This window comes from Hesperophylax consimilis, chromosome 24 (genome assembly GCF_061612785.1).
Source record: "Hesperophylax consimilis isolate HC1 chromosome 24, BYU_Hcon_1.0, whole genome shotgun sequence".
In the NCBI taxonomy this organism is placed as follows: domain Eukaryota; kingdom Metazoa; phylum Arthropoda; class Insecta; order Trichoptera; family Limnephilidae; genus Hesperophylax; species Hesperophylax consimilis.
This window is the reverse complement of record NC_142859.1, coordinates 15,831,047-15,844,895: the sequence shown is the minus strand read 5'-3', so window position 1 is coordinate 15,844,895 and position 13,849 is coordinate 15,831,047. Positions and strand designations below refer to the sequence as shown.

Here is a 13,849-nt window from a genome sequence, read left to right as displayed (position 1 = left end):
AAATAGACGTTATATCGGTATCCAGGGTTATCGACTTTGCTAACACAAGAGTCCCTATTAGGCAAGCCAAATTACAAATTTCGTTCCCTTCGCTTTTGTCGCTTTGGTAAGATAGGACAGCCTACGGAAAATTCGTATACTTCGTCCCCGTCAAACCCATGAAAAATTAAAATCTCGCTTGATAGAATAGGAATGCCAGACAGATGCACTCTCTCGGCGACTAGCCTCGATCCGCTGCGTTATTCCGATTCAAAAATGAATTAAAAGAGCGATGTTTGAATAAATTATATTTAATTAAATATATTTTATGAATTCCGTATAGAATAAGTTGAATTCCCAAGGAGGATACGACAACTCATTTTCAAATAACAGGCATTGAAGCATTTAATTTACCGTTCTATCCGTTACTATAAAAACACTGCATAAATACAATGGTTTGTGTTCTTTAAATTTTGGCGCTAAATATAACTACTAGGGAATTATTAAATCATCTTAAATTGCAGAAAACAAAATTGTCTAGCTCATAAACAATGTCTATTGTTGAATGATCTTAAGCGGCTTCAGGGTAACCGCTCTTAGTCCTTTTGTAATCGCCAAGACCCGGTCACTTCAACGCATTAGGTGATTTATGGCCTCCCTTGCTAACAGGTCCGGACCTATAGTGCTCAAGTTAAATACCCTTACTTTAAAATACAATTGGACTATTCGGTTTACATTAAGGAAATAAGTGTTAATTATTAGATTATAATAGACTTACCGATACATCTTAGTGTCAACAATCCAAATAATTATAAAAAAACAAACACAGTCACATGCAGAAAACTCATGCTGTTAGAAAACCGCACCTTCTACACTAAAAGATTTTAGCCGTGTTTGCGTCCCGACGATTAATTCTTGTTGACGCGCTTCTTAGTTTTTACTAACTCGACTATCTTAAAACGCTGACCGATCCTGATTATTCCTGACCGTCTCCCAGACCTTGAAACTCTGACCCCCTTGACTTTATTTCCCGCCTCCCAACGTTTTCAAACTGACTATCTTGAACCGCTTTTTCTAACCACCGACTATCGACTTCCTTCTTCCGTTCTTCAACGCTAACTGTCTCGACCGTCTCATTAACCACGACTATCGACTTCCTCCTTCCGATCTTCAACGCTAACTGTCCCGACCGTCTCCCCGCGCTTTCAAATCCAGACTCCCAAAAACAGACTACCCGCCCGCGCTCCTTAACCACGACTATCGACTTGCTTCTTCCGACCTTCAACGCTGACTGCCTTGACCGTCTCCCCGCGCTTTCAAATCCAGACTCCCCCTTCTCAAACCAACCCCCCAAATCACCATATGCGATTTCTAATTTATGTTCTTTTGAATTCTGAATGCTTTTTGTTTTCAAAAGACAGAAATGCACTAAAGGAACACATCAATTATGGCCCTAGAACCTGTCACATTAATTTTAAATCGTCTCAAAACCAATAAATTGTTACTCCTCCAGTGAAATGTCTAACTCTTTGTTCAAAGGATGAAACTTGACTACCCCCAGTCCAGTGGCGTGTTGGCCCACCAGCATTTTAGCTCGGCTTACTATTATTAACCACCATCACGGAGGTCTCTGACGATACAGTCATGTTCCTATTTTTTTTTTTTCTACCCTAATAAATCTAAACACTTGTTTCTAAAGCAGCTTTAAGGCCAACATCTGGTAAACTCCTACTTCGTGAAATCAACTGAAAAATTCTTTCTAACCATAATAAATCAACAATAAAAAAATTTATCCCAGGGCGAGTCCATCACAATCTTTATTTTTCATTGTTTCTATGATGTGTAAGGGTATGTATACATTTGCGAACCGTACCACGAATTACGGGAGAGGATCCAATCAACTGCAAGCGTCGCACAGTGGGCTGAAAATCGCCTTTCATAGACATAGAGACTTAAATTTTCAAGGGTATTTTTTTGGCTAGAAATGAATTCTGCTGATCATTACAATACTATAAAATTTCGTACGAAGCAATTGCGTGTACAAATGAAGGAGTTATCATTTTTTTAAGAAAATTTTGTATGGCACTGACATTAAAAATGAGGCTATCTCTGGAATCATAAGGTTGGCCATTCTATCCTTACACACAGATATACTACTATTTATTTGTATTTTTTGACATACTTCGTATTGTGGCGCAACTTGCGATTTTTTTTTTAAATCCTCAAAGTTGAAAAAAACACTTTTGAATGTTGATGATTCATTTTAATGCTTAAATGCTTTGTTTGAATATTCTCTATTTTCTGACCGAAATTAGAGATAGTTATCTTAGCGAGATTAGTTTCGGCTGCATTGATTTTGTCGAGTATTTTTTTCGCAAGTGTGTCTCCCACTGACGTGAAATTAGTATTTGCAAAATTCACCATATGTTTTGGATCTGAATTAATCATGTTAATAATGAACAATTATTTTTAATTTCGGATGATTTATTAATTTTTGTTTTAGTTATATTACAAAATGCTTCCCATCAGTGTTGCCAACTCAACTACTTCAAAATATGCTAGAGTGATGGGAAAAATATGCCAGAAAAATGCTAAATTACTTAAAAAAATGCCAAAAAAAGCCAACATAAATTTAACTTACAAATAAAATCAGTGAAATAAAATATCAATATCTTCATCTTCTTCTTCTTATTCTTCTTCATCATTAACAGCAGCTGATGTGGAAGGCTGAGAGACGGAGTCGTAACTTTCTTTGGTCCCAATGCAGCGTAGTACTTCGTCAGGAACAGTGTAAGAATAACAGCACTTTCCTGCTCTCTTTAGGCCAAATCTCACGTGCAAAATGGCATTCAGGGTTCTCACCGCCAAACGATTTAGGAGTTTTGTTTTGACCAGACTCATTTGGCTAAATACACGTTTAATGTCCGCATTTGAATGCGGCAATGTTAAAATAGACATTGCAAGCTGACATAAATCATCGAAGGAGTTATTATTAGCTGCATCTTTATATTGCATGACTTCATTCCAAAACTCTACAGTGGAAGTCAAGGATTCCCATTTAATGTGAACTATGTTTCTCCATTGAGACACCAGTTTTTCAATCGTAGGTTCATTTATTCGGAACTCTTGGGCTATTTTTACAATGGATGGTTTTACTACTTTTAAAGTATCTTTATCTTTATCGCCCGAAAAAGTGTTGTCCATAGTCCAAGTGAGGTGGGGAGACCGACAAAGTTATCGATATCATTTTTGTTAGTTAAAAAATTGGGTTTTATTATTTTCATGTTTCTGTAAAAATAAGCCAAATAAATATGCTATATGCTAAAAGCATGATAGTTATGCTAATCATGTAGTAATTATGCCAAATTTAGCATATAATATGCTAACTTGGCAACACTGCTTCCCATAGACGTTTTGTAGTATTTATTTTCGTTAATAACTTTTTTTATAATAACTTTCCTTAGTCGATTTAATTAATTTTTTGCTTAAGTTCCTATACTTTTTATAGTTAGCTTGTACTATAATATTCTCTGGGCTCCTTTTCGTGTAGTTGGTTCCTTTTGTGAATACATTTGACAAGGGGTGATCCATGGCGAAGTTTAAATTGCTTATTTGATATGCGTTTGTGACTAGTGTGGTTAGATAAATATGAAAGTAAATTTGTGATGAATTCCTTCATCGCTAAGTCAGTCTTCTTCATATTAACTTTAAGATGGACTCCAAGATGGTGACTGACCATAATATTGATAATACGATAACATACGTAATGTGCCCCGGAGAGAATCAATGGTATTCACATTTTAATTCATCGAATATTGTCAATATTTTCGTCCAGGCGCGACGAACGAGCTAGACGATTATTGCGAACAAGTAGCTAGAGATGCTTTCAGAAGTGGAAATAGCTGTCTCGCGTATTGATAAATGGAATTTGAGTACAAAATATTTAGACTTTTTAAAAATATATTCATGTAGATGAAAAAACTCCGATTCTGAATATACTTATATATTTTTACTTCTTGAAAAATGATTCAAAAGCTCCATGATTGGTCGAACGTAATCTGATGTCAAATGTACTCAGTGTTAAGTTTGTACCATGTAATAATTAAACATCTCTTTCTGTTACATGCGTACTTTGATAATAAGAGGGAGAGGTCGCTATACAGTTTTGAATTGTATAGTTAGGTATGTTGATCTGAGTTTTTGAGATGATTTGTGTACAGTTGTCTTTTTAGTTTTATCGATTGTTTTAACTTACATCATGTCAATGCCAATTTAACGTTTTTGTAAAAATAAATAAGTAGGAACTCATTTAAAATTTACTTAAAAGCAATGACGATAACGGTGGCTAAGTAGGTATATCGATGATACCGTGTATATTTCAGTGTACGGGATTTGTTAGGCGATGTTTTGGGCGAGAATCACAAATTATAATGTTAACAATTAATTTCAGAATGAAATTTTGACTCTAAAAAAATACCCCTAATTTAGTTAGACAGTAAACATTGATAAAAAAATGTATTGGAATTTCTTATTAAATAATAAAAAAAATCTCCACCCAAAATGCGCTAACCACAGGACGTTCACCGCACGGATGACGTCACGCACCCTCCCGCTTTTTACCGCTCGGATTGCGATCGTTTTGGCGGGTTAAAAATATTCTAACTGAATTAATTTAATCATGAAAACGAACTAAAAAAAATCCAGTATTTAAGTTTGAATGTGGATGTTGATAAAATAAAATAAATTTTAAAAAATTAATTCAAATTTCCTATAGCACAACGGAACTTCTTTATGAGTTAACTATTTTTTAACCCTCCAGGCCTCTGGCATATTGACCGTGATGCTGTCAGAAAGTGGTTGAATTTTGTGTGTATTTCCGCTTCTCAATAAAATCTATATTTCTGAACGTATCCGAAAACTAAAAACTTTTTTTTGAAAGGTGATAAAGTCGCTTTCAAATTTTATTATTAGAAATAAACGTAATTATTTTGAAATATTAATATTTTGTAATCATGCACAAAAAAATTAACCTGAGCAGTTATAATTTTCGAATAAATAAAAGACAAACTTATTCATTTATGTACATCACTAGTTCGAAAGTGGTGATCAAAAGATGTTTCGTACTTTATCTATGACTAAAACCACAGAAACAGTCAGCTGTCAATCGTTTCTATGGAAATGGTACAACTTTATTCTGTTTTTTTTTCTTAGCACTTGTTGCTTCTCTGAAAATTAGTTTACCCTGTGTTGCCTAATGATAATTTTTTCGAACTATTTTGGTATTCATCTATATTAGTCTATAGTCTATTCTAGTACGTTTTTGACTCACACAAGCTGTTTTGTATGCACAGATTCATAATACATATACATTAATACATTGAGAACTGAATTTTTCAATAAAAATTAGACGACAGTGATTTTCTTCAGATTTTATAAAAATAATTGGTAAAATTTCGATCGCGCTGGCCTCGCTTATTATGAATATTTTTTAGATAAAACCTTTAGATTCACCTTAATTACTGTATAACACAACTTTTTGCATTCGGGGCGGTGGAAAATATTGCAATAAAAATTTCAATTACGTAAAATTAAAATCTACTCTCGCATACGAAATCGGCGACGCGGCGACGGTCGGCCTCCATTTCTAACACTTGCTGACATTTTGTTATGTTGGTATTCCTGACACTTTACGAAGAGCTAGGAGCTAGATGCTAGACAATCGTAGCCGACTTCATGCGGATACATAAATGATTCGTATAAAAACACTACATAATTTGTAATAATATAATGTAAACAAACCTTTTTAGAATCACTTCAGAGTCGAACTGAGGCACTAGAATCATGTTGGAATACAAAAGAAAGTGTCCCCTTAATACCGCCTGCTCGCGTCAAGGCAAGAAAAACATCCCATAACCTAGCGTAGCCGCTAAACTAATTGAAAACTGGGATGTTTTTCTTGCCTTGACGCGAGCAGGCGGTATAAAGGGGGCATTTTCTTTTTCATCATAAACCATGTTACACAAACTTAGCGTAGCCGCTCAACATTGCAGAAATAGTTAACTTAAATAGAATTTGAACGTAAAAAAATAAAATCCAGCTAATAAATTTTAATCACAACGCACACAATGCATGCATATTAGGTAAATACTAATTTGACGGAATTTTTTAACATTAAAAAAAACGCCCGCGTGATTATGTCTCTAGCCACTTCTAGCCGTTCGTTTCGTCCTATAGTAACAGAAATACCAACAAAACAAAATGACATTTGACAGTAAAGTTTGAAAATGGACGGTCTCGTTTCACAAAACGAAAGCTAATTTTAATTTTACGTAATTGAAATTTTTATTGCAATATTTTCCACCGCCCCGAATGCAAAAAGTTGTGTCGTACAGTAATTAAGGTGAATCTAAAGGTTTTATCTAAAAAATATTCATTATAAGCGAGGCCAGCGCGATCGAAATTTTACCAAATAATTTGTTTCTGAATAATCTAATAATATAATGAACTTTCTTCATAATGTAATTATTATGCTCAGTTTATAAATACATATTCAACAAATTTTGCCCTATTTATTAAAATTAGACTGGACCAACAGAATGACTTTTTCACTTTTTGTGTATGCCACTATTTTTATTGCTGTTTGCTTGATATCTTGTTGTTTGAAACAGCAATGGCGTTCGATGTCTAATGGTGAGTAATACTCATTGGTAAAATTGTAGAAATCTTCTTTAATCTTAATATGCACTAATTATTGAAATAACACTTCATTTCTACTTAACGTTACAAGAAACAAGAGGGAGATGGAACACATTTAAAAGTATTCTGTAATAATAATATTTGTATAGCGCTATTTTCGTGAAAAATTACCTGAAGGGTGCTGTACAAATATATAATGTATTTCTACAATAATTCATCTTATTACTAACTATAGAATGGACAAACTATAATCAACTTATGGCTTACGGATTTCATACACCGGTTCGCCAATCACTAATGCAGAACTATCTATGCTAGAATGCACATATGTAATTTTTATTCTATTTTAAACGTACATTAACAGTTAAAACAGCAATAATAAATATGGATTATTATATTTGGTTAAGTAATGATGCGATTTTTTATTTTTTTTAATGTTCAGTAAAAAAATATCTATGTCAGGGGACACGGTATTTAAAAGTAGAATCATTTTTTCGTGCAGCATTACCAATGGTAGGTTACTTCGGCATCTAAGAACCACAAAAGTCCTGTGCCTGCGAACTCTTTTGAAGTTGTCAGCTTAAAATTTGTTATAATTTTTTTATTTTTTTTATAGTGAATACCTCACAAGAGTCCCAACTGCTCCCGTCTGGAGCCAGTGAGACTATGGCATCCCCAATTGGGGGATGTTGTGAGGCTGAAGGTAAGTGGGGAAGGGAAAGAGGAAGGTGGGGAAGTACCTGGCTATTCAGATCTAGTCACTAAACACGGCTAAAGCCATTTGGAGCAACGTTTCAATTCTGCCGTCGAATAATAATAAGGAATACAGATATTATGACCATTCAGAAGATTATGCGCTGTTATCAGTAAAGCCGTATTCCTTCTATCAGCGAGGCTATTTATAACCAGCATACCGGACGGTACCGGATGGTACCGTCCGGTATGGTGATGGTAACCGGTATGGTGATGGTATCGTGGTATCGATGGTATCGTATCGATACCATCGATCGATCGTATCGATATTGATGGTATCGATGGTACCGTCCGGTATGGTGATGGTATCGTGATGGTATCCGGTACCGGATGGATATATCCAGGGATAATACAAAAATATATTAATTATTTATTTATATTCTGTACAGGCCATTGATGTATTATACTAGATTATCCCTGTCTAGTTAAATTCATTTTAAAAATGACACCTCATAGCGTACGGCACAAATATGGAGATGAACTTAACAACCCAACTCTGTTTAAACTTCTTGTACAAGCGTTCAAACTCGTAAGCGAAACCAAGGAACAGCGTTCATTTTGTTACCGAGTTGTTGTTGTAATTTGAATACAAAGCCGTCACCAAACTAACATTTTTTGCTAAACCAGGTAAAGGACTAATAAATAACACAAAATGATTTTTATTTTCACAGTAATTGAAAACACATTGTTTTCGGCAGAAAACATGGGGTCTGCTACACTGTCCTATCAAAAGAATCCATGTAATTTACAATGTTTGCAAACACTTCATCCAAATTGTGATGACACATAACATGGTATTTGTCTGCCATCCGCCATCTTGCATCACTTACCATTCTTTACTTGAAACAGTATGTCAGATATCATTGATTGCATATCTCAAATCGTCCGTTAAAACAGTGCTACCAGCGAAAGAGGACAACATAAAACTTTTTGCAATAATGTCAGTTAACATGGTCTACACCCAAGCAGCTCAAATAATGAACTGAATTTTTAAATTACTCAGTTTTTATCATAATCAATTGTTGTTTCGAAATGTTTATTTTAACATGCCCATCACTATCTGATTCACTGAAGATAACATGTAACTATGTATTTTGTCTCTTTTGTTGTCTCGTTTGTAGTGTAATTCTATCTGTCACTCGTTTCTGTGGATTGCTGTCCTTTTTTTAGCACTTGTTGCTTGTCCGATAATTTGTTTTTACATCTTCAGTCTATTTCAGTACATTTTAACCCCCACAAGTATTTTTCAATGCTGACATTTTTTTTCTTGTGAAGTGAAGAATTTAAGTGATCTTATTATATTTCTTTCAGAATTAATTAAATTTAGGTGTAAAGTCAATTGAAACCAGACATTAAAGTTTTTTTTTAAATATACAAATATATTATTTTATATTGACATTGAATTAGATTGGGGTGTTGAAAACAAAACTAAATGGATTCATTTGCGTATATTTTCAGTGTTCTTTCATTTTTGTTGATTATTGTCTTTATATGGATAATACGTTATTTAAAACAAAGACGGCGTACCCAATGTACTAGTGAGTAATGTAATTTATTTATATTTATCTTTCCTTCCAATCAAGATACAGTCGAAAGAAAGTATTAGATTTATATTTATTTGTTAACATTCATTTTCCCAAAATTTCATCCGTAATGTTTATCCATAAGTAGACAAACATTTCTAGGGAGCGAACGATCATAAACTGACAATATTTTAGTCTAGTTAACTGTCAAATGCAATTGTCGTGCTCGCGACTAAAATCCAGTATTGTAGAAAAACACTTTTATTTTGTAGATGTGGTTTTTGTGCTAGGACCCCAGACTTGCCAAAAACATACTTAGGCCCAGTACAGCGCCCTCGAGGTAATGTTGCACCAAAACGACGCTATATAAATCATCCAAATATTATTATTATTATTGTTTTGCGGAAATTCAAATGTAACATTGAATGTATCTGAGCTTTTTTCCTATCGAGGCAGGACATTGGCATCTTTAGTGAACTGAAGTTTTTTTATCCTCTCGACACTTCATACATTTGGTGTTTGTGTCAGAGAAATGTCTGTTGTCATTAAACTGACATCAATAACTGTAGATGGGCATACTGCTTTTCGCTGCCGAGTTTTTCTTAAAAAGGCTTAATTTTAATAGCTGTAAAATGGACTCACCACATTTACATCTCATCTTTACACTAGAAATGGCAATCGGTTTGCAATAAAGTCTAAAAGCCAGATTTCTCCATGACACGAACATCGACAATATTTAGGCATTGGCTCCCCGATAACTGATAATTCTTTCAATCTTATTTTTATTATGCTTGTAATTGTACCATCTTTTGCTCTCCGCTTTCCCCTGTCTCAATGCTTTTCTTTGCTTTGGCACAACAACAAGGCAGAGTCCCGGAAAGCAGGGTAATCTCTTGTAGAACTGGGCGTGTGGTCGCTTTATGTATGATGCTAAATGGAGAAAAATGCCTTAGACAGAATCATTTCTAGAGTACTTGAATAAGTTTAATGATTCATTACCATTCCCAATGGCTTGTTGACAATTTGATAAGCTTATCAGTTTAATTATATTGCATCTATAAAATTCTTCATTTCAAGGAAGGGAATTGTTGAAAAATTGCCACAGATCACCTTTTTGACTTTCTTTTGCTTCTTTACAACATACAAGTTTAATTGATTTCACATTAAATTAATATGAAAAGATATACAGTAGGAATGTAGTAACCTCACAATATAACCCACTTGTGGTTGCCATAGTCCCACTGGCTCCACTGGTGTGGGACTCCTTTTAAATTTTCATGTAAATTTAACGTTTCTCCTTCTTGCCAATGTTTTTTGATAATCATGAAGTGCCCATCATTAGTGCTGAAGTGTAAGTGTCAAGTGTCCAGAACAGTTAGTTTATTCTTGTAGAATGATGCTTATCCTCTAGCGGAGGGGTGACCAAACTTTTCACCTGTTCGGTCTACCTGCGTTAAAAATTATTTCTCGCGGTCGACTGCAAGGTAGAGTTTAAAAGTGACAAAATAAAACTATTTTGTGATAAATTTGTAAGAATTTATTAATGCAATGTAACATATAAAATTTTTTCATTCAGCTTTACGTTTAGGGTGGATGTTTGACACTGCATATTCTCTACAAGCTTATCATATTGGGGAGTGTACGAAGTAACTGCGATTCACAAACACGAAGTTAAGTGGGCATCTGTTATGCGGGAACGATGTTTGGTTTGTATTGCATTCATCGTTGAAAATGTTGATTCACAAAGATAGGTAGAACCGAAAAACGACGTCAAATATAAAGCTACCTTTCTTAGGCATGGAATCTTTTAATGGAAACGCGCGTAGCGAGGCGAGCCGCATTTAGTTGCCTGACTCACGCACATGCACGCAACGATACTGCCATTGCGTTGTTGCGATGCGATCGAAGCGTGTGAGTAGGTACCTTATTCAGTATAGAATACATCTCAAAATAATGTTATTTTGTCATATTTCCTATTCACTTGATTTTACTCTCGCGGGCTACCTAAATCAGCTTCGCTGTCGACAGGTAGGCCGCGGTCGACCTGTTGGCCATCCCTGCTCTAGCGGCTGTTGCACATGTGATTGGTCGGTGGCTATCCCCTACGCAGATGTCACATATTATTATGTGATACTCAAATTATCGCTAAAACACATACATTGTGTCAAAATGTTTCAATTCCCTAATAGCAATGTTTTTCAAATATTTAGTTGAAAGAGATAAGGGCACTTTATTTGTTGCAGGAATAAACAGAAAATATTCTGCTATTCTTTGTTAATAATGAATTTATCAACGCGAATAAGGATTATTGTTTATGACAGTCTTATCATAGGTTGCTGATAAGTATGATAAAATTAATTCTCCCATAAAAATCGTACCTTGGAAATTTCGTTTAAAAATAATTTTTTTCCTCTATTTAGTGAATATTTTCCTGGCGATGAAAATGCCATGACTCACATCTTAAATAATCTAATTTTGGATGTACATCAATATATATTATAAAAGTAATTGTGTACAATGTGCGTGCCGCTAAAACTCAAAAATGAGTCCCGGTACGATCGAGGGAATTGTATGGTGTGGTAGCCCTCTATCCCCCATCCACGATGAAGGTTCCCGTTTTTACCTGAAGGGCGTGCTTTTGAAGATATAAGGGCTGGATGTTTCGTCCCCTAGAAATTTATAGAACAGTCCAGAGTATTCGAGAGCATTCCACAACATTACAGAACATCCCGGAACATTCTGGAATGTTCAGGAACATTTGGGAACATCCCAGATCATGAAAGTTTAACTATCGTCTCTAGAATAGAATGTATAGAATTTCTTCTGGAAAGATTTATGTATATAATCTGTTTATTGAATGTAGAGAAAAGTCCAGGAACGCCTGGTACACGTCAGCTAGTACTTAATATATCCAAGTCTTAAAAACACTTATAAAAATGAATAACAAACGTCTTATCTTGTGGTATATGTCGATAAGTCTAGTAATTCATAGATACACTCTTAACATCAATTCGATTTATACTTTTTGGTTTTAAAAAAGCTGCTTCATTAATGACTTTCCAGGCTACATTTAGACATAACAAACCTTCCTGTGTTAACAATCCCGCAGCCAAGTGGGGGAGTAGGTAGTACCCAAAATTACTATCCTCCTTATATTATATACTATTCCTGCGCAAATACATAAGTTACCATTAATAATTGACTGAATAATTGGGATTTCGGATTCGGATTTGGGTAGTCGGAAGACCCACTTGGTTACAGACGTTTTGTTTGGCATCTTGGCCTGTCAAGAGTTAAAAAGCATTTGCTCATATAATTGCATTCTGTATAGAAACTTGCTGTAATAGTACTCCATTACAGGGACCCCTGGTGGTGCCTTGTCGAAGTAATGAATTAAAAATACTGTATTAACAATGAGTCTGTGTCCAGCTGTCGCTAGACCAGGGACTCCTCGAGGCGCTTTGATGAAGTGATGGGTCTCGGACCTGAATAGGGCAAGGGGAGAAGATGAATTAACAGTGTATTAACAAAGAGGTTTGTTTCCAGTTGTCGGTGTACCAGGGATGGGTCCCAGACCCAAACAGGACAAGGGAAAGAAGATGAATTAACAGTGTATTAACAATGAGGTTATGTTTCCAGCGGTCGCTGTACCGGTTGTAGGCGCAGTCCCTGTACAGCCACACGGTCCCACCCCCCCCTACCCCGTGCAGCAGACCATGATGCCTCAGCCCATGCAGGGTCATCAGATGCCCGCCCTACCCATCGGCTTCTCTGCCTACCCTCAAACAGGATACCCACCACCAGGTACACGAGGTATTCTATTTGTGTTACGTTTTTTATTATTTCTAACAGATGGGAAGAACTTTAATCTCTCCTTGGTTAACATGAGTTGTTTATTGATTAAACCAACCAACTGTAACGACATTTTTAGGCAGAGAGGATGAACTGCCACACAACTTGGTCTTGGCACACACTTCTAGCTTCATTAAAATTCATACTTTCCTATTATTTATTTATTTATTTTCACATATACGGCACAACATGTGCCATTCACATACTAAATTACAGAGAATAGTACAGCAACATAAGGAATGCAACAATATAAATGTAAGTATAACGGTATAATCAATATATACTCTTCTGTTATTCTAACTCTCCACGTGGCCCACTCACGTATTTAGTTCACATGATTGTGCCATGTCTTCCTAGGACGTCCTCGACTTCGACCATTCACATTTGTGTCATATATTCTCCTTAACTCCTTTCCTCGTTCATTCACTCTACATACCCAAACCATCTAAGCGTCCCTTTCTTAATCTAACTCATTACACTTTCATTATTTGCGAATCTCCACATTTCTCTCTCAATAACGTACATGGTTTCACCACGCATACATATTCTCGAATGGTGTTTTTTTAATTTCTGTACAATTTGAGTATTACCTATTGAATATTTTTTTAATAAAGAATATCACTTCAAGGGCCCTTTACAATTATATTTTTGACGCTTTCGTAATTTTATGAGTTTTACTTGATAATAAATACATTGCTCATGACAAATATAAATATAAATACATTGCGCCAAACTTGTATGCTTTTGTTATTGACTGAGCATATAGCCAAGTCCTTTTTTTTTTTTTATAATTTTTAATTTGGTTTTACACCCAGTCGGGCTTTTACATGGATTTTAAGAATAAAATATACCTAGTGAGCTATCGAATATTATACACAAAGTATAATATCATGAAACTGATTAACTGAATATGAAACAATATTAGTAAAACATGTAACAGTAACATAAAGTAATATACAAATTAGAACAATACTACATATAAGATAAATCAATAAAACCACATTACCAATGTAGTTTTATTACCAGAGTTCGCATGAGCATTGCGA

At 35.0% G+C, this 13,849-nt stretch overlaps 1 protein-coding gene across 2 annotated transcripts in view; it reads left to right on the top strand.

Annotated features, from left to right (window-relative positions):
* LOC149411983 (uncharacterized) overlaps nucleotides 1-13,849 on the top strand; it is a 64,256-nt gene that overhangs the window by 33,044 nt on the left and 17,363 nt on the right. The window contains exon 2 of one of the 2 annotated variants that reach the window (XM_089646594.1): nucleotides 12,591-12,755. In XM_089646594.1, the coding sequence (XP_089502720.1) occupies nucleotides 12,591-12,755 (165 nt within the window). Of the gene's footprint in view, nucleotides 1-12,590; nucleotides 12,765-13,849 lie in introns of both variants that reach the window. The other variant, XM_089646593.1, reaches the window with a different exon arrangement.